The sequence below is a fragment of the Martes martes genome, assembly GCF_963455335.1.
Source record: "Martes martes genome assembly, chromosome: X".
Classification (NCBI taxonomy): domain Eukaryota; kingdom Metazoa; phylum Chordata; class Mammalia; order Carnivora; family Mustelidae; genus Martes; species Martes martes.
This window is the reverse complement of record NC_137897.1, coordinates 6,580,059-6,602,364: the sequence shown is the minus strand read 5'-3', so window position 1 is coordinate 6,602,364 and position 22,306 is coordinate 6,580,059. Positions and strand designations below refer to the sequence as shown.

The following is a 22,306-nucleotide window of genomic DNA, read 5'->3' as shown; positions in this document are numbered from 1 at the left end:
TGCTTCTAACAACGGAGAGTGTCTCCAGCACGTTGCCAGAGCCCCCTTGGGAAAGCACCTGGTCTACCGAGTAAGAGGAGCTTGAGAGGTGGAGAGTTTCAGCAAATACCCACGAACACATGGCTAGGAGGTAAGGAGGACCTGGCCTTCAGCCCCAGGAGGACTTCCTCAGGACCTTGAGTTCTGAACTACCGCCTCCTTTAGCCCTTGTTCACTCCAAATCATTTCACCTCGTCTGACGATTTCACTTTACCAAAAAATTAACGACGACATCGACAGTGTCTTCGGTGGGCATGTTGTGTGTGCTTCTCTTGGGGAGACATTCCTTTGTGTGAAGCTTCAGAGTTTTAGGTGTTAGCAGTGGTGCTCTCGCTGGCCGGTTTTATTGTATCATCACAGTTGTGTTTCGTTTATGAGAAGACTTCTTTATTGCCAGCTTACCACAGTGGGCTGCCATTTTTAATGGCATCGCACTTCCTTATCCAACATTTAAGCTTCATAATCTTAGAAACCTCAAGAAAAGAAGATTCATCGTGAGGTTTCTGGGAGCTATTTTCCGATCCCATAACAAAAATATAGCAGAATTCCGTATGGAGAGTTCCTCAGCGTGCAGACCTGGCTGCCTCTGGGCCAAAGCGTTTTCCCCCTTGTCACTCTGCGGCAAAGGCGGGATTCTGAGAAGCGTCTGTCCATACTGTCACTACTTCCTCTTCTCACCGAAAGCACTTTATGAAAGGATTCCATTTTTTATTTTTCTGAAAAACCTGTTTCTTTGGCTTTCAAAAGTTGCAGTTGAAAGTGTTCAACTTTAGGGGCACCTGGGTGGCTCAGTGGGTAAAGCCTCTGCCTTCGGCTCGGGTCCCAAAGACAGGGACCCTGGGAACTTGGCCACTCTTTCCTCTGTCATCCACTTGAGCTGGGTCCACAAATATTTGACTTTGGTGTGAGAGAGTTTTAGGGTGAAGATTACATATAAACATATTAGATGAATTACAGTAATACAGTCTGCTCTTACTCAATTCGCTTTGGCTCCGTTTTATATACAAACTCAAGTGTTAGAGTCCCTTTCATTGTTCCTTCTGGCAGCTCTGTCTAACTTCTGCCCCAGGGTCTGGAATGTTCATCACAGCTGCCTTTGGCAATAAAACCCAAAGCACCCTCAGAACCTCGTATTTCTCTTCCCACCTGGACAGCAGCGCATGGCCGGGCACGGAGCCCACCTGCATACGGGCTTTCCCCGTACCCTCTTCTTCCTGGCCAAATCATCAGCTTGTCTGTGGCTCTGTTGTGTTTCCGTTGCTCCAGCCCCAGGCAGATGGGAATGAACTCCTCCAGTGTTTTCCTTCTGGAGCGAGTTGGGTTTGTTATAGATGTTCTAACATATAACAATATGAAATAATGGTGTTACTAAGACATAATAATAACACTAACCCCTTGAAATTTGGATGCAGACTCAAAATGACATATTCTTAGTAACAGAAAAAAGCGCTGTTGAGTTTAACCAATAACAATATCAACATAACATAGAAAAGGGTTTTGGGGCACCTGGGTGGCTCATTTGGTTGAGCATCTACCTTCGGCTCAGGTCATGATCCCAGGGCCCTGGGATTGAGCCTCACATTGGGCTCCCTGCTCAGCGGGGAGCCTGCTTCTCCCTCTCCCTGCCACTCTGCCTACTTGTGCTCGCTCTCTGTCAAATAAATAAATAAAATCTTTAAAACAATAGAAAAGGATTTTAACCTTTCTCATGAATCATGGTACAGCTTTGCTTTTGCCACGAGAACCCATTCTAGGCGAATTTGTAAAGTAGACCTTTGTCTTTTAAAGCCCCAATGTCATCCGTAGTGATTTTAAGGATAACAAGGTTTAGAATCTTCGACCAAGGGGGTCGCAGTTTGATGGAACAGTTTCAAGAGTGCACTAATGGTGGGCCTGTGTGGTAGGGGAAGTCTCCTGGGCTGTTCAGGCCGGGGTGGGGCGGGGTGGGGGGGTAGGGAGGTGTGGGGCAACATTCTCATTCCCAACATTTACATTCTCAACATTCACATTCTCAACGTGAATGGTGGCCTCTGGGATGTGTGATGCCCCCACCCCTCCTTCCTCCACACCCTGAAATGAAATTTCCTTTTTCCGACACATCAGCCTCATCCTCTCCGAAGCTTAGTCGCTGTTCGCATCTGTGTATGAGTAGAAGGTGATCTGCCAAGTCAGTATGTCCCTCTCACGAGGGGCGTTAAAAGGTTCTGGTCTCAAAATCTAGAGATGGCTAGCCCATTTCAATAAAGCATTTCAAAATGAGAAAATGAGGATTTCTAAAATGCGTATTAGTCCAGTGTCACCCATGTGACATGGCCACATACTGTTTCCCCATTGATGTCACCTTCTAAGGGTTTCATAAAGTATTTCTAAAGATGTTAAGGCCACATGTGGCTGAAATCTAATGGTGTTTATACTCTGCACTGAATATCTCATTTTGCAGTCGAATACAAGTCAAATTAAAAGAGCAAGTTTTTAGAAATACTTAGAAACTGTTTACAGACTGCTGAAGAACATTTTGCAGACACGTAGTCCAATTTTTAGTGTGTATGTAATTAAATCCTTTTAATGTTTATACGTATATGACAAGAACAAAATAAGAAATTGTCCGCCTCACCCCACCCCTTCTGTGAAATGCCGTAACACTATTATACCATAAAACTTAACAGGGGGGCTTTTTACTGGGCCTGGCTAACCAAGTGCTCTGGAGAAAATAGCTAACCCGTGTATGTTATCATTAACAACACCGGGGAATGAGTACCTAGGAAAGCAGATAAACCTTGCACCCAGGGGCGACTCCCACGGGACCGCCTCTGACTGTTGGTGTCTGACGTGAGTGCTGAGTGGGATCTCAGGGCTAGGAGGTGGAGACAGGAGTATTGGCCTTCTACGCTCGCATCATTGTTTGACTTTCTCATTTCTCTTTCATTAATAGGCTGTAAAGGATGAGATAGTCATAGTCTGTCAATGAGAAGAGTCAAAACTACCGTAGGAGCAGGAGAGAGTGGGGTACCCACTCTCCAAGCCAGGCTGTTCTTCTGTGTCTTACGTAATTTCCCTTCTCATCCTACCTTTCCTGCTCCCCAAATACTTGGGACCATTATGGGCACACTAGATAGTAGGTAAATCCATTGATTCTCGTCATTGGTGGGAGTTAGGGTCTAGAAAGTTGCCAGGAACACTGAATTGGCCAATACCGAACCATTGATCTTTAGGGAAAGAGCCACACACATGCACGCACGCACACACACACTCCTCACCTAGATTATATAATCTTAAATCTCGAGAGCAAGTCATCCTGGTAGATTCTATTGTCTTTGTTTTGGGAAAGAGAAAAGGAGGTTCCAGAGTGCTAAGTGACTTGCCTGAGGCTGACCCACTCACAGGTGCCAGAATTGGGACTCAAAACCCATCCACCTGGCCCCAGAGCCAAAGCTTCTTACACTGCAGTACGCTGTCCCTGTGGTCGCCATCCTTAGATTATAGAAGAGCTGAAGCGAGAAGGCTGAGTGTGTCCTTATTCAACCTCAGCTGGGTGCTAGGAGGGTGACTCATGTGTTTCTCGTGCTCTGAGCATGTCTGAAACGAACACAGAGAGGCCGCAAGTATTGATTTGGGGTTACAAATTAATCCTTAAGTTGGAGTGAGCACGTAAATCACAAATACGGAATCTACAAAGAATGAAGCTAGACTGTAGAATTTGTGTGGGGGGTTCCCGTTAAAAGCAGAGTTGGGAGTGCCAGCAATACCTTTTCTATGTCTTTTGGCGGGTTCCTTTTCCCCCCTGCAGAGACTTATCAGAGAATTCTTGTCCAGCCCGTAAAATGGACCCTACTCTCAGCCATGTTCAGTCACGTTACCCTGTTTAATTTCCTCTAGGCACTTGTCATGATCCAAAATTTTTATTTGTTTCTTGACTTGTTCAGCCTGTTCCCCTATGCTTATATGTAAACTCTGTGATAATGGGAACTTTGTCTATCTTGGACGCCGTGCCTGCCCAGCGCTTGGAATGCTGTCTGAGACACCCTGGGAACCCAGTTGCTATTATTCGAATGAATGTATGAATAGACCGATGAATGAATCAGTAGTTGTATGTGGGTCTTTCACAGAGAAGGCCGCAAGTGTTCTCTACAAGTAGCCTCGAGCTGACATGACACTGGCTGTGTCGCTTGCAGTCTCAGATAAGGCATCAGGGCCTTGAAAGTAGAAAGAAGAAAAAAATTCTGCCAGAATTGAGTTTGGGTCTAACTTTAGAAGAATTACTTTAGAGCATTTTGCAAAGAGGTGAAGTTAGCACTAAGGACTAGAAACAGTGATGGGGGGAATGATGTGTTTCGGAATGAGAAGAGAAGTCGTAGCTGCAGACGTAGAGAGGTTGCGTGCCGAGCACATGGGTGAGGCCAGAAGAGAGATGAGGTCAAGGCGACTGAGTTTCTTCTCATGAGGGACCGAGGTGACATTTACACATGAGTGTAATTGAGATGAGAGAAAAGGCTAGTGGTGAGAAGCCTGGAATGGGAAGAGGCCTCATTCGAAGCTCCGTTTTGTCCTGTAATGTCAAGGGCGCTGAAGAACATGTGCCCTATTTCCAGTGCAGTCCAGAGGCGGGGTCCGGTAGTCGCCTAGCACTGGCCATCATTCCTAATTATCCCCGTCCCACTCTTGCCTTTAAGGTAGGGATGAAGAAGGTGGAAGTAGAGGTCCATGAAAGCAGGTTTGGGGGCTGTTTCTTTCATCCTTAGGTTGGCTCTCTACTCAAAGCACTTCCATTGGCCTTAGTGATTCTGAATCAAAAGATGTGAATCTGAAATTGAAAGCTGAAATCATAACCAGGAGCTGCCGGCTTCCAAACCAAACTTGGGAACTAGAAACACCTGAGCGCACTGCTAGCAACCAATAAACCGTGCCGTATTTGGATTAATAGCCCTTAGAAGAAGTGAAGTCCAATCAAATCATTAACTTCTTTTAAGTGACATATAAAACAGCAAAACTGTGGAAAATTTCTTTGTAGTGGAAGGATTTTAGAAATATAGGATAGCATTCAACTTATTTTATTGTACCTTTTGGAATATAAGAATGCTAGGGTTACAAAAATTTGGAAGCTTCATCAAAGTATAAGAAGAGATTCAACTTTCCTGGTTTCAAAGGAAAGTCAATTCTGTGCTTTTTGAAAGATCTGAGGAAAATACTTGGCTGAAAATGAACAGATCATGTTTCCAAATTTCTGGGAATTTATATTTTGGGGCCGTGGTGGTTGTGGTATCAGCTTTCTCAAAACATATTTGGCTCAACAAAGTAGATTTCGGTCTCCTTTTTTTTGTAAAACAAATCTATCCATCATAAATATCAAATGATCAGAATTGGGATTAAATGGAACCCCATGTGATGATGGCAACTGGAACACTTTTCCCATTATAGAGTAACCCCAATCCCAATGATCTTCAGAGTGAAATGGATCCCAAACCAAATTGTAGTCTATGAACAAAACGACTTCACAATACGGACAGTACCGCCTCAGATCTATGACTTCACAGTGTTACTTGTTTCCTCACATATTATTCCACATATTTACTAAAATAATCCCACGCGGCCAAAATAGCAGGTATTACTCACCTCATTTTACAAAATAGGAGAACTTAGAAATCGATGTTTTCCTTGACTTTCCCAATATGTCCTCCCACAAGTGCATAGAGCTAGTACTCCACGCCACATTTCAGGGCACCCACTCCAGAACTACCAGTGGGGTTGGATCAGGTTTACTCAAAGCCAGAATAGCATTCAGCTCAGAATATGTTAGCACCAACATCAAAACCTGAGGACTTCGTGATTCGCTCGGTTGATTTTCAACAAAAGTGCTCAGACACTTGAGTTGTCTTCCAGTTGTCTCTTCCATACACAGTGCTTAGACAACTGACTATCCATTAGTCCAAAGATACAGTTGGGGGGCGCCTGGGTGGTTCAGTGGGTTAAAGCCACTGCCTTCCGCTCAGGTCATGATCCCAGCATCCTGGGATCGAGCCCCGCATCGGGCTCTCTGCTCAGCAGGGAGCCTGCTTCCTCCCTTTTCTCTCTGCCTGCCTCTCTGCCTACTTGTGATCTGTCTGTCAAATAAATAAATAAAATCTTTAAAAAAAAAAAAAAGATACAGTTGGACCCTACTTTGCATCATACATAAAACTTAACTCAAAATGGCTTATAAACCTAAAGGTAAAAGATAAAACTTCTAGAGGAACGTGGAGGTGTACATCTCCATGACCTTGGATTAGGTTGCTTAGCTATGACATCAAAAGCACAAATGACGATAGAAAAGTAGGTAAATTGAACTCTATCAAAATTAAAAACTTTCATCAATCTCGGGGTCATGAGTTCGAGCCCCACGTGGGGGTGTAGAGATTACTTAAACTTAGAACAAACACCAAAGGGCATCACCAAGAAAATGAAAAGATTTGGGAGAGATGCCTCATTTCATTCAACAGCCAAAGATCCCTGCCCTTAGGGAGTTTGCATCCCATTAGATTTACCTTGATTGTATGCTTGAGTAGTTTCGCTCTTAGGGCTCATTCTGGAACATACTTTTGAAGTGTTAGGTGCCACTTTCCAGAAAGTTCACTTTCTCCATCGTAATGTGCCCTGGTTTCTATATGATTCCATCCCTTTCACAGCTCAGTTGTAGTCAGTTATTAAATTCAGTTTGAGGTCAAAGGGAAAGATGAGAAATTTCTTGAGAGTAATGGCATTTTGAGTAAATATTTCCATGGGTAGCAAAGTTTATTTGGGAATCCTCAAAGGGAACTAGAAATGACAACAGAAAAGTAATGGTAAGAGAAATTGAGCCCCGTGATAAACTTCCTTGAGATACTAGCCTGAGTTCCACGTTCTGTACTTGTCCATCAAAATGCATCTTGTAATTTTGTTCATTAAACATTTAGCCAGCATGTCTTTGTGCTAATCTGACATAGGACCTGATCTTGGGGCTTGCCGCAGATGGCCACTGACCATTATCTTCTCAAAAAGAAGATGTCTTGAGTACTCTCACTGCTGTGTCTTGCAAGGATCAGGAATAAAACGCAAGGAATCTTGGCCTCTGGACACAGGACATGCTTTCTCTGAACAGCCATCAATGGATTTTTATCCTGAACTTCTGGCCCTACTTCTAGTCTATCTCATTCCGAGAGAATGGAATTACTGCAGTTCAATAAAGTATCCCAAATCAAAAGGGCTTAATGACTGGGCTGTATCTCCTCCCTGAGATATGCTAGAGTAATCAATGATGCTATTGTCATTCTCTGTAACACTGCAACTTCTGTGCTGTGTTAAAATCATAAAACTCCTGCAGGCTCTCTCCATTTCCCACAGCTGTGATTTCTGAGTCTCTGTTTGCAAATAAGCATTTCAGAATTGTCATGAGGTGGAGGAAATAGCATGTGCAGAGTATTTCCCAAGCCCTGTTGCCAAGAATGAGCTAATTGTCATCCTCCCTTGCATATAATGAGTCTTAAAAACTTCAAATACAAGCCATTCTATAATCATCTACCTTTCCTAGAGAATGGCATGTGTTCATTGTAGAACCTCGGTCTTCTGGAAGTATCCCAGAAGGAAAATCTTAAATTATGTCCTAAGATTAATAAAATAGTCAACCATCCTTTTTCTTTTTTGATGTTTTCTTGGTGGTGAAATACAAAGTCGATGTCTGTATTTAAAAGAAAAGTTAAGTAAATGTGATATAATTTTGCTACCTTGCTTCTGGAAAATTTGTTCTATGGACGTCGATAGTAATCTATTCTCCATAAAGGAATAATATTGTTTTTTTAAAGTTACTTTTTTGTTTAATTGGCCAAAATTACACTTCCTCTCAAGATATAAAAGCAGGAATCACAAATATATTTCAAGCATCGATTTCCAACTAATTGGTAATAGCTACATATATGTTGGGTTAAGGAAGATTCTGAAGCCGAGTATGGCTTTGTAGAAAAGACTGCTACCATTGGATAATAATGTTCTCCAAGGATGCAAGATAGGGAGTGGACACGTTAGTCCTGTATTTTCCATCTCTGTATAATTGGAAGAAGAGTTAACATTTAAAATATCTTTTTTAGTGATTACCAGAAACATAGTAGTCTTTATTAAAGAGCATGTAACTGAAAATCAAAGGCCAAATAAATGCTTACTATTCTATCTATCCTGTAGGTCAATGCATCACGTCAAGAAGCCAAATTGATGGAGGAATGTGATCTTCTCATTGAGATCATTCAGCAGAGACGACAGATTATTGGAACCAAGATCAAAGAAGGGAAGGTATGATTTCTAGGGTAGAAGATTTTATATTCTCTACCCGGAGAAAACACCATACTCCCATGCACTTCAGTAGCTTAGAAAACATCGAATACCTTCCCTTTTCTATATTTTCCACAGTTTCCTCTTAAGTCTTTAAGACAGAGCTCAAAGGCCCCTGGTTGGCCATTGTTTTTCTCCACCCCATTCTTTGTATCATCACCGTCTCCTGTGCACATCTGTAAGAAGAGGATTACATTACATTACGTCTCCTCCATTACTGAACTCCAGGGGTAGCTTGGAGCTTGGTCTGTTATAGCCACTGTTTTCATCTCTCTTCTCTATGAGAAGGGGGGTTCCACAGCGGAGGAGTTCATTTCATATTTATCGCCATATCCTAGCATTTAACACAGTATTAAGTAAATGTTTTAGTGAATCAGACTTTATATAGAAATTGTAGTGTTTTCTCATGCCCGGGAGCGAATTCAGACAAGTATAATTTCATGGTGGCAAAACTACTATAGTTTCACTATATCATATATCCCTTTGTGGATATAGTAATAGAAATTCTTTTTTAATGTTTGTATCTTTTAAATTCCTATGGTTTTTATTGAAATACTCGAGATCCATTTTATTTTACTCATTTCTCTGCCACCCTCAAGAGGTAATTTTGGAAATATTTAAAAAATAGAAACATTCATTCAAGATCCAGTAAATTCATAAAGTTCTATTATTACTGCTCATAACCATGCCTTAATGAAATATGTATAATTAAATTAACAACAATTAAGTGGTGCACAGAGGTTCTAATAGCTAATATATGTGCTGTTCTCTGTTTTCTACCACTTTTAAAAGGTACTTTCAATCCTGTATAATGTTTTAGAGTCCTTTGTCTATGTAAGCTGAAAAATATTTATGCGTGTACATTGTTATGGTGATCAGAAAAATTAAGTCAGATAGCTCTGGAAGCTGTTACAGTGAATTAAGAAATTAATATGAACTCATGCCCCGGCCAAGAACTGACTCATATGTGTTGAACGGCGACTTTCCCCCACGTACAAATTGTACAGCTTGGAAGAGCACTGAGTGTCCACCTGGAATCCTCCCAGGACATTTTTCCTCTTCCATTATCATGTACCAGATGTGTACATCTCATAATACCTGACGTCTTCCAGGTCCTCAGATGTATGATTGCCTGAAATACAGCTGCAGTTCATTAATATGCATGTGGGAGGGAATTTGTTGCCTTTACATGGCACAGGGATCAGCTCTCAATGCTAATATTAGTTTCTTATTGCTGCTATAACAAATATCGCAGACCGGGTGACTTAAACCAAAATAGATTTAGTATCTGACCTTCCTCCGGATGTCAGGAGTCCGAGATCAGTCTCACTGGGGTTAAAGTCAAGGTTTCAGCAGTGTTGTCTCTTTCCGGAGGCTCTAGGGCAGAATCCATCCCTGCCTTTTCTGGCTTTTAGAGGCCACCCGCTTTCCTCGGCTCCTGGTTTCTTTATCACGTCACTCTGACCTTTGCTTCCCTCCTCAGATCTCTTTCTCTGGCACAGTTCTCTCTGGTTCTATCTTGTAAGGACCCTTCTGATTACTCTGGGATCCCCCAGATCATCCAGGATAATACCCCCCTCTCTCAAGGTCCTTGCCTTAATCACATCTGCAACATCTCTTTTATCCATGTAAAGCGACATAGTTTAAAAACTCCTGGGATTAGGATGGGAGCATCTTTGGGGGTCCCTTATTCAGCCTGGCCGGCATGCCTTTCCCTTGCTTAACTTTGCAACATCGGGGTTTCTCTCATGAGCTCGATTGAAGTAGCGAAGGGATGTCCACAGTTCCGGCCGTGGTGATACATGGGGTTGGTGCTTTGGTGCACCCACTCCACCCCGAACACATGTCAGTGACAAGAGAACATAGGGAAATAGGAAAGCAAAGAGATCCAGCTGGACCCAAAACAAGATAAAGGTCTCCATGGGCCAGAGATGGGACAAACCTGTAAAGCTGCAGTTGTGGCTAAAACATGGGAGTGGGACTTGGTCTGGAAGAGACCAGAGCAGCAACACCTTCAACTCCAGTGGATAAAGAGTTCTTGAAGCCTTGGGATAAAGTGGCTGGAAGTGCTCCAGATGGCATAGGGGACTAAAATCAGGCTCGTTGGTTAATGCCATGGGCCGTAGAAGGCTTCTCAGTTCATTAAAAGGCACTGAAAAAGATTATTGCCAACCTCTACATCGGGTCATAGTTTTTAGGGATTTCGGGCCTGGGAGTCTGGAACAAGTTGTCAGGCTGGAGCCTGGCTCTGCACTATTTCTGATACCTGCGCAAAAGAGAAGCCTCAGAAATGCAGAGGATCCCTGAGTGAGGACCCCCAAAGGTGAGGGAGGTGAGGAAGACTGATGGCAATACAGGGTAGGTGGAGGGGATGGGAGAGCGCTAAGCAAAGAGGGTGAGGGGGGAAAAAGATTATGAATGACTTCTTCCCTTTAAATCTGAAACTCAAACCACAGTGCTGAAGCATATAAAGAAAAGTTGCATTTCTGAAAATATAGCCCACAAAATCAACATTTTCTCACCCCGGGTGAAATTCGTTGTATGGGAAAATACAGAAAAGATGTTTAAAGTGATAAATGAAGGGATGGCTTCTATTTTAAAAGAACAAAAACTTGCGAAGCCACAAAAGGATATAAGATCAGAAAGAAGGAAATGTGAAAACAACAAATTCGCAGTTTGGGAAGTAAAATGTAGATACCGAAACTGCAAAGACAACTCAGCCATAGGGGGAATTTGGAAACTAAGTTTTAGCCTCTGCATAGGAGACGCTATTCTGCACCTAAGAATGTGAAATTTGAGCCATATTTCATGCCATATACAAAATGTGAAATGTGAAAGACAAAACGGTAAAACTTCTAGAAGAAAACATGGGAGGAAATCTTGGTGAGCCTTGAGTTGGGCAAAGATTGTTCATATACAAGGTTAAAAACATCAGAGAAATATTTATAAATTAAACAGATAATTGTATTACATCAAAAGTAAAAACTTCTCTCTAAAGGGCACTATTAAGAGAATGTAAAAAAAAAAAGAACGTAAAGACAAGCCACAGGTTGGAGACAAATATTTATAAATTATTAATTGAAATAGAAAAGTATTTGTACATGGGTATATAACAAATTCTCAAAACTCATTAGCAAGGAAACAACAATACCTTTACCAGAATGGATAAAAGATTTGAATAGGTACTTTACCAAGGAAGGCATATGGATGGCAAATGAGCACATGGAAAGATGTTCAAAATCATTACTTGTTGAGAAAAGTCAGTGAGGCAAATTAGGACCTCAAGGAGATACCCTACTTACCTAGTAGAACAGTTAAAGTGAAAAAGATGGGCCATACCAAGTGTTGTTGAGAACGTGGAGGAACTAGAACTCTCATATGCGGAGAGTAAAACTGCATTTTGGAAAACTCACAGTTTCTTAAGTAGTTAAACATACACTTATCATATGATCCAGCCATTCTAGGTGTTTGCCAAGAGAAATGAAAGCATATGGCCCTGTAGGACACGTACATGAATTTTCACGGGAATGGCAAAGGTAATAGCCCCGACCCAAGTGTCCATCGGCAGATGAATGGATAACAATTTGTGGCACATCCATACAGTGAAATACTATTCAGCAACAAAAAAGAATGAGCTACTGATGCATGCAACAACATGGGTGAGTCTCAGTAGATTAATGGTGGGGGAAAGAAGCCAGACAGAAAATAGGATGTACTGCGTGAACACATTCATGTGGCAGTTTAGAAACAACACTTTCTTTTTTTCTTTTTTTAAAAGATTTAATTTATTTATTTGTCAGAGAGAGAGAGAGAGAGCACAAGCAGTGAGAGCAGCAGGCAGAGGGAGAAGCAGGCTCCCCGCTGAGCAAGGAGCCCAATGTGGGGCTCGATCCCAGGACCCTGAGATCATGGCCTGAGCTGAAGGCAGACGCTTAACTGACTGAGCCACCCAGGTGCCCCTAGAAACAATACTTCCTAATAATCTACAGTGACAGAAGACAAATCAGTGGTTGGCTAGGGACGAGTGACAGGGCATGGGCTGGGGGGGCGGGGGGGGGGGGATAGGATGAATTACCAAGGGCAGGAGGAAAATGGAAGCACGATCTCTGTGTTCATTATCTTAACGGGTTTACACATATTTGAAAACTTACCAGATTTGTCCTTTAAATATATACAGGTTGTTGTATGTTAATTATATCTCAACAAAGCTGTATATAATTGTATATTTATGTAATGGAACAGTCTTCAAAACCCAAAGTTAATGAACGAGGGTGATACATATCTATATGGACAAATCAAAAAAAATATAAACAAGCTTTACAGTGCTTTGCATGGAGTGCGACTTGTTACACAAAATTCGATAAACTACAGAAAACATCCCATACAGTGTTTAGGCCCGCATACATGCTTGGGAGTGATACGCCCTGAATTCAAAAAGGTGTTTTCCTCTGGAGAAGGACTTGAATGAAATTAGGGACAGGCACACAGGGCTTCCGTGCTGTCAATAATATTTTTCCTCCTTCTGAGAAATCTTTTGTGTTAATATGATGAGAATTTTGAGATTTGGTAAAGCTGGGACTATGCGTAGGGAAATTCATCATATTACTTTAAAAATCGTCTGTGTGTTTGAAATTGACCACTTTTTGAAAAGTACACACTTGCTTGGGGACGTTCTCTCCGAAGGCAGTCTTAGAAAGCAAACGTTACTTGGGAAAGATGAGGCCCAGTTTGGCTTTCTCGTGAGTTAACCGATTTGGCGCATCACTGAAGGCTAGGGGATCCCAAACCTCGGAATTCACAGTGACTGAGTCCCTGGCCAGGGCATGCGGTGTCAGGGATACATTGTGAAGAAGACAAGAGCGTGAGCACCAGCGCGCTGGGAAGCAGAGGTGCTGGGCAGAGAAGGCCAAGTATGGACTTGGTGCCCGGTGAGGGCGCCCAGGCTGGTGTCTGTGCAGTCTTGAGGACGCTGAATCCGGAGAAGGGACAGTGGGGCCCTCTCACCAGCACTTGCAAGTGGGGAGCTGGAAGAAGAACTGGCGGGACTATGGGGATCACGCTGTGAATTTCATTCACCTCGTGACCTCGGCCGCCATGTGTCTCTGGCATGGATCACGAGGCCATTAGACCCGATGGAAACAGACTCACCACAAATCCTCCAGCTGGGGGCTTACCAGGTGGGCAGGGTTGGGACCCATGGGTACATACTGGTAATGCTTGCTCTCGGACCATTGTGCAGTCTTCGAAAGAAATAGCTCAGCAGCCTTTCTCCTTGGAGGGACTGGAGAGTCTCAAGCCATGAGACTCCCTGGGAAAGAATTGTCTTATCTCTTCGGTAGTAGGAGATAAATTTCATGTCAACACACGAAAAGCAGGCCACAGACTCCAGACTGAGTAAATTACGTGTTTTATGTTCAGACACAGATCGATGGTAGAAGGCTGCAGCCACAGAGAAAAAGGATCCCTTCTCTTCGCTGCTTTTATGTACTCTAAATCTCCAAAATTTAAGATAATTAACTGGACTACACGGTCGGGCTTTTCTAGAGCCTTATAGAAACGCCAAGTCAGGCCTCATTGGCAATGCCGAGACTTGTGATAACCGAGGCTCAGTTGTTAGGACATGACGATTTGGTGCTGGGAATCCTACAATGTATTTAAAGCCCATATATTAAAAGCGTTTAAAATGCGTTTAAAGAAAAGTGAAGGGCTGCTTTTTAAAGCATGTTCAAGGTATAATAAACAGCAAATAAATCGGTATATTTGGCCTATGTCCTCACTGAAAGGAGATTCAACCGGCAGGCTAGTTGAGCATGGAGCGAATTCCTGAAATTACAACGTGCAATCAACACTTCCCAAAGGAACAAAAGAACAGGGCCGACTTGGAAAAATGACCCCTGTGACGATGACACATACATATAAAGAGTCTTCTTACGTGTCAGTATCCAGTGTTTCTTTTCAAATATCAAGTTTTATTCATCTTGTCAGATTTTTTAAATAGTATATAAAAAAGTGTTTTCTAAGGCTTGGTGTCTGATTTTGAAGTGTTGTGGCAAGTAGGGTAGCGTGTCCCGGAGTGTGGTTCAGATTCGGGCCGTTTGATCAGAATCACGGAGGTTGGCAAGCTTCTTCTGTAAAGAAGAGAGGTGTATGTTGTAGTGTGAAAGCAGCCATAGATGAGTCATAAGTGAACGACTGTTTCAGCGTGCCAATAAAACTTTACTGACGTGGGTAGATGTGTGCTGAATACGGCGTACGGACCATAGTTTGTGAACACCTGATTTAGAGTAGTGTTTTTCTTTTTTCTTTTTTTTTTAATCGAAGCCCCCAGGAAAAAATAGAGAGGACATGAAATCCAGCATGCACGCATACGAAAAGTTTTTGCAAAAGCGAATTTGCCTTCTCTATCAGGAATGCACTCTGCTACTTTCTTCTCTCCTCTCCTCTTCTCTTCTGTTTAGTTTTTCCATGCTCGTCCTGACTACTGACTCATCACCTGCAGCTCTTTGACCGCTGAGATGCAGATTCGAGCCGCTCTGCCAACGACAACTTTTTAGAGGATATTGGCGAGTGAGCCCAGATATCTCTAAGTTTCTCTTTCCAAAGATTCCTCCTGGTTCCTGTGCACACCATTTTTGAAAAGCTGTGATCTGGTGTGTGAGGTGGAACTGTACACTTGAACTAAAATTAAAATGATGCTAACAGTTGTTTTTCTGTAAAGCATTCCTGTGTTTTCAAAGGAGCCTCTTCATTTTGGCTTGCTTCAGCTTAACGCGTGATTTAGGGCTGTTGTTGGCTTCGTTTTTTATCTTTTCCTCTTGATGCCACTTTCAATTTTCAATGTCATGGTAGAAGAAAAGAAGGAAGAAAACAGAATTCGAGCATTGGTGCCCCTGTGGCCTGTGGGATCACAGATAGGCATACCAAAAGGGTAAGTGACCGACAGAGTTGTTCTAAAGGAATATTTGGACCTTATGTTTCTTTCGTTAGAATTGTATTAAACATCTTTAATTCCGTTGTGTGCTTCAGTAGTTCGTTCCCTTGGTTTGTTGGAGACTCTAAGTTATTCTCCTTCCTCTGCTGGATGTGTTCTGACATCTTGAATTGGACTCTAGGCCTTTCTCAGCTTTACCTCTGGATGTAACCATGTTAAACGCTAAATTCAATCTGGTGTCAAAAAAGTGTTCTTTCATTCAACTAATGAACACGATTCGGCTGCTGCGGTTGGTCGCTGTAATTCTAATGAGTTAAGTCTTTTACCAGCCTAATCTCGTAGGCCGTTTGCTCCAAGGTTTTGACACTTCCTATCTCTCTCTCTCTCTCCTTTGAGGAATTTTTCTCACTCTTGCCCGAGATCTTGTGGCTGCGGCCTCCCAGTGCGGCATGAATTTCCTTTGTTTGCTGCAGTACAACCTAGCTGGAATCAGATGTTCCATACAGGCCTCAAGTTCTGACATCTCCTTCCTTCCTTTTCTTCGATTAAAGTTGCATGGGGATGATAATGATGACTTGAAGAAAGAAGGAATTTCTTGGAGTTAGCAGGAATTCTGGAGGGAGCCGGAGCCAGCCTTGTCTGTAGGACAGATTAACTGGCCTCCTCCCTACCCTTTCACCCAGGGCTGTTTTCCATTCCGGAATGATCCTGAAGCCGGCCAAGACCTGTCCCAGGCTGTGTGGATGGGGCACTGGGCACACAGCAATTCCAATTAGCAGTCTAATTTTGACTTGGCTTCTGGCCAGAGGGCTTCATCTCACAGCACATTTCAGACACCGGAGTGAATGGTCAAGTGGGTTACCGTGCACTTATCTTGGCCTACCCCCGAGGTCACGGTCAATTACGTCGGAGGGTCGTTTTCAAGCAAGACAGAATCAGGAATTGGAATGGCGGTTGGAACCAAACATGCATTTTTATCCCGACTGGGAAATGCTTATCAAAATAGTTCTTAGTTATCAAGTAAGCACAAAGTGCCTGGAAATGACGTTCCCAGTGAGGGGAAATGGCCCAGCTGTGCTTTTTTTGGCTTTCTCTCATCTGCTCAACAGGAAAAATATTAATCAATGGAAAAAAACACTCTCTTTCTGTTAATTTAACACATGAGTTTTAGATCGTGTGGGAAATAGTAATACCTCATGTTTTCCCATCACGGTTTTATGACGCGGATCACAAAGACCTTTTTAGAAAATGGTCCTTGCTTAAGCCACGCATTCGCACCTATGGGGATGTCTTAGTTTCTTGACAGCCTAGCCAAAAACCCGAGATAGAGAAAGTCCCAGCAGTCGCTGCCATCTTCTAGTAATTGAGTGGAATGGCGAGGGACGAGGTCTGGTGACCCTTGCAACTTGCCATTAGGCAACACCTTTTTTCCCCATCAACAAGGAAGCAATTCACAATAGAGTATTTTCTCATAAAACAAATTAGCGACACTTCTCCAAGGAGATTGAGACTATCCAAGCCAGGAGTCCCGTACCTGGGATTTCCGTATTTCTCTGCCCGCTCTCGGACGTTTATCGAAGGACAACTTTCCGTGTAGCCGGACGCACATATCCAGAAGCGTCCAGCCCGATGCGCGTTCCCTCCACGAGCCCACCCACCTAACCGTCTCCGTGCCTCTCTTCAAGGTGATGAGGCTTCGCAAACTGGCTCAGCAGATCGCAAACTGCAAGCAGTGCATCGAGCGGTCGGCCTCCCTCATCTCCCAGGCGGAGCACTCTCTGAAGGAGAACGATCACGCGCGCTTCCTGCAGACGGCCAAGAGCATCACCGAGAGGTGAGTTGCGGGGGCTGCTGGGAAGTTCTCAGCCACCGGCCTCCTGTGTCGCTTGGCCTTGCCCTCGCCTTGCTTTTGTTTTCGTTTTGGAGGCTGAGTACCAGGGAGAATAGAGCCTTTGAGTTGCTTTGTTCCAGCCAAAGATGCTTCCCTTTGACATGTCAAAGCCTTTTCAGTAGCGCCCTGGAGTTCAAGGCCTTTGAAACAAGAGTCCACCAGTTACAGAGAATGAAATCAGCCTTGCTTTGGGTAGGGGGGGCGGCGAGGAGCAGGGGAGAAAGCTTACAGTGGCACAGAAATGGCAATTATTGTGAATCTCAGCCCTGATCTTATCATGCACTTGGTAACAAAGAGTCAAAATGAAGGCACCGACATGAAAGGGAATCTTTTCTTCCATCTCAGGGCTCGTCTATTAAAAAGGAGAAGAAAAAAAAAAAGCCAAGGCCCCGGTGTTGTGCTCTGTTAGACCTGTGTTTATTTGGTTGAGAAGCTTTGCTCGTCAGAAAGGTCAAAGCTGACTCATGTGGGAGAGAAAGGACCCAACTGTCAGTCTCATACCTCTTTCTTTTAAAGGATCCTTTATTCTGGGGCAGGGATCATAAAGATAACATTATTCCATTGGTCAGTTCAGCAGTGAAACTGATGGGAGTCCGTGTTTCTTCGCTGCCCGTCCCGATTGGCATAACCTTGCTCGCCTTCGCCCGCCTACAGTAGTTGTAAGTGGAGCCAGAGAAGAGCACGTCACTCCACCTAAATGATACCTCCAACTCCTGCCAATGCCCTTGGCTTTTCATTCATTCTCATTTTCGGAGTCCCCTGCCCCTCATGCAAAGCAATAATAGAATCTTATCACCGGACAACCCCGGACAGCTCATTCATGCTGGTCTTTATCCTAGAGCAGAAGTCTGTACACTTTGATAAAGGGCCAGAGACGAAATATTTTCAGCTCTGCAGGTGATAAGGTCTCCTTCACGACTGCTCAGCTCTGCCTTGGTGACTCCATAGTGCCCTGTCATACACAGAAAAGAACAGGCTTGCCTGTGCTTCCAGAAACATTTCCCCCAACAGGTATTGAGCCCTCTGGCTGTATTTTGTCAACGCCTGACCCAGGGGTAAAAATACTCACCATCTTCTCACTTGCATTTAATCAAGGAAAGAGAGAACTAACATTAATCGAGTGCGTGCTTGTGTCAGACACTGTGCTAATTCTCAAAATAGTGCTTAGGGGTAGTCATTGACATTTCTGTTTCCACTGTTCTCTTAGAGTAATGTACAGTGGTTTTACACCTCGGGTCCTGTATCGAGCCAGCTTCATTGTGTTATTTCTTATATTTGAGAAAAACTCTTCCACGACTGGTTACGATGGTTACGATACTTAATGTCTTCCAAAGCGCGTGGCTAACAGCTGCTTATCATCGCTTTTATATCCTTAAAATGATCACCTCCCTACCTTAAGAGAAACCAGTGTCTTTGTCATGACTCCTGGGTTCCCAGTGTTTGTCTTTGTGGCGCCCATCTGGACTGTATCCAGTTGTTCTGTGTTCATCCTAAGCTTAAAAACTGCAAATGGCGCTAATACTCCCGTGTACCTAGGCCACTCTGCTAGACCCTGTTTACACTTACATCATGCTTTCCAACTGGGATCCAAGAGCACTCTTCTCCAGCTGCGAATCATGAGGTATCTAGATGAAAGGGCTACTGTGAGCTGCATTTCTCAGTAATCCCTAAATATTTCATCAAGTGTAATAAGAACAGACTCCTAGCTATTGAGGGGAGAGAATGTGGCCCCGTAACAGTTGGGATAGAACATTCTGGAAGAAGACCTACCTTTGACATAGAATGTAAGTGCATTTTCTTCCACAGATCCGGCAGGTCATAACCTGTCCCATTCACTTCTACCTATAAGAAGCCCATCTCTTCGAGAACGGAAACATGACTTTGATTTTTCCTTTCTACAGATGAATTGTAGAATACAGTTGACCCTTGACCAGCATGGGTTTGAACTGCTCGGGTCCACTTATACATGGATTTAAAAATATATATATAGTTAGTACTGTAAATGTATTTTCTCAATACTATTTTCTATAATAAGATTTCTTAATATTTCTACTAATATTTTCTTCTCCCTAGCTTACTTTATTGTAAGAATGCAGAGTATAATACATATAACATACAAAAGATGTGTTAATCGACTCTTTGTGTTATTAGTGAGGCTTCTGGTCACTGGTAGGCTCTTAGTAATTAAGTTTGTGGGAGTCAAAAGTCATACATGGATTTTCCCCTGAGTGGGGGTCTCCTAATCCCCACATTGTTCAGGGGTCAACTGTATAGTATATTCTCCAGCCTCACTAATATATAATTCTTGGTGTGATTGTATGTGTACTTTTATAAAATCATTTTAAATAAGCAAAACTATGCACGGAACCCAGGCATAAGAAAGTCGGTCTCCTGCTTACGAGAAAGCTAAATTTCCAGCAGATTTGAAGACGTAGTGCCTATAACCATTGGCCAAGAGCCTTTGTCCTTCTGCTCCTGCAGCCCTCTCTTCCCGTCCCCATTGTCCATCCTCTTGGTCAATTCCTGAGCCTTCCTCTCTTTCCAGGACCGGAATGTAGTGAAGGGGCAGGGGGCTTGGACCAGGACCTGGGAAACTTGGGCTGGGACCGCAGCACTGCCACTTCTTAACTGTGATGCTTTGGGTTTGCCTGGGAGCTATTTTCTGCGTAGAGCGTTGGGCTCAAAGGGGCACCCTGCTGGCACAATCCGTTGAGCATCCGCCTCGGCTCACGTCATGATCTGGGGTCCTGGGATCCAGCCTGCATGGAAGCTATGCTCAGCGGGGAGTCTGCTTCTCCCTCTCTCTCTCCCCCTTCCCCTGCTCATGCATTTCCCCTCTCCCTCCCTCTCTCTCAAATTAAGAAATAAAACCTTTTTTTTAAAAAGAGGGGTAAAAAAGAAAATTGGGCTCATAATAACTGCTTCAATCAGTAGTTGTAATACTGTTGCTGATAACTCCTAAGAACAGAACTTCAGCATCACAGATAATCCAATAATGTCTGTTGGATTTAAGTTCTCGTAGTTTAGTATGTGAGTATGGCCCCGCCTCATATGTCTGTTCTGGGGCTGGTCTCTGCCTGTCTCTACCCTTCAATCCGTTACTTAGTAAACATTCTTCTCTAGGACATGACTTTGTAATTCTCCGCCTCCTACTGTGTCTGCCTTGGGCTTTGGCACCTGTGTACTTCTAAACCATCTTTATTCTTCTGTTCGAGGAGGGAAAGCCCGGAACAAACTTTCAGTCCTGCAGGCCTTCCTAAAGTGAGACTTGGATGGGATTTTTCTGTATCTTAGAATCACTTAAAGTAGGTATGTTCCTCTACAGGGTGAATCTAACTGCAAAAAGATTTTCGATTCAGAAACATTAAAAAAAAAAAAAACCCAAAGGAGAGAGACCATCAAGCTTTACATTGTAGGAGATGCATATGCTTTGGAGTCAAGTGTCTGGCTCTGTGCTAATTGCTTAGGAGTACTTATAGCCGGCACTGGGGCTGCTCCTTTAACACTTGGGAGTCTAATGTCGCTCATACACTCCGAGCAGGCAGAATCCCCAGCCACCTTGTTTTCACCATGAAAGCGCCGGCACATAGCAAACTGCTTGCCATAAATGAATGACTGAACAAATCATAAAACATGTCGATTGTTCCTACCTAAGATGGTTGTTATAGGGACAAAATGAAATAATACGGTAAAACCCTTAGTCTGATTTCTGTCCCAAGGTGATCATGCAACAAATGCTAATTCCCTTCCTTCCCACTCACTAAATGGACACAAATGGAGTGCGTAACACACTATATTCCCAAGTCACACTAATACATAGGTTTTCTGCATGGTCGTGTGAGCATCTTTATACAAGTACATTAAGGAAGCCAAACTCTTCACTAAATCGAAGCATAGGAAAGTTGCTTATGAGAAATCTGAACTTAAAATCACTTTTAGTACCCAGTTATCAAGAGGATGATAAAAAGAAACTTCCCTCCGAACGGTACCCATTTTTCAGAGCTCCTAGGGGGTGTCCGACTGTGCTGTCCTTCAACACCATAAGCAGTTTAAGCATCCATCAGACTTGCCCCAGATATAAAACCAAGACCTCCAGTTGTCAACGCTGGAGAGATGTGGCTTGATTTTAAGAATTCAAGCACATATGATGAGTGGTTTTTGAAGTGTGTTCTGGTAGGGTGTTAATTGGTGTTAAAACAACAACAAAGTCCCAGAGCCAAATGCATCTGGGAAATCCTGAGCAGACCAAAGCAAACCACGTTTTGCTGCTGTGAGACCTCACTGGGTTTTACCGTGGTGATTTGCCCACTCGCCCAAGAGAGACCCATTTACATGCCATTGTCAAGGGTCGGGCATGGGGAGAAGGATATTGGGCAGGAAGGATAGAACATCTTCCCCTGGCACTGGCTGTTTGAGAGAAAGCCTGTGAGCCACATAACTCCAGACACATCCATCTTCTAGAAAATTGCCTCCATGTGGCCCTAGCAAACTGTCACGGGGACTAGGAGCATCGAAGTCAAAACAGAAACAGGAAGTAATGTGCAGGCCACCCCCTTAAGCATCAGGATAGGACACATGTCCTTATTTGCCTCAGTATGATAAGAGCTTAACACACACCCACAAGCATGTGCGCACATGCGAATATACGTACACACACACAGACACACAAAACTATGAAAGCACAGAATTTCCGAAGTGGCCTAAGTCTGATGGCCCTGGTGGATTTTGGCAACTCACCTGAAAGACCAGAAGATGGGCAACAAGGATTTGGGGAATAAAAACATGGCCTAAAATGTTGAATTTGGCAGATCTCCCCTCTCCTGTCACTCCAATTATGAATTTGAAATTGTAGCCAAAGATAAATATCTCTCCTTCCATCAAAAAACTGTGTAGGTGTTAAATGCAGCAGTAACCCGCACAGATTCCTGCTGCCAGTCTCGGCCTCCCAGGCTTAGGGACTTTCAGCCTTTCCGTTCCCATTCCACAAAGTTCCCACCAGCGACATGGCAGGCATTGGCATTTTTTTGTTTTTAACACTGTCACTTGCCCGAACCACGTTTTAGTTAACTGTGGACCATAGAACCAGGAGAAACTTGGGAGTAAAATCTGTTTGG

General features: G+C 43.4%; 1 protein-coding gene across 3 annotated transcripts in view; it reads left to right on the top strand.

Annotated features, from left to right (window-relative positions):
• MID1 (midline 1) overlaps positions 1–22,306 on the top strand; it is a gene marked incomplete at its 5' end in the record, with an annotated part of 104,088 nt that overhangs the window by 52,606 nt on the left and 29,176 nt on the right. For 2 of the 3 annotated variants that reach the window (XM_080795608.1, XM_080795606.1), the window contains 2 exons: positions 8,224–8,331; positions 16,987–17,135. In XM_080795608.1, the coding sequence (XP_080651734.1) occupies positions 8,224–8,331; positions 16,987–17,135 (257 nt within the window). The remainder of the gene's footprint in view (positions 1–8,223; positions 8,332–16,986; positions 17,136–22,306) is intronic. The other variant, XM_080795607.1, reaches the window with a different exon arrangement.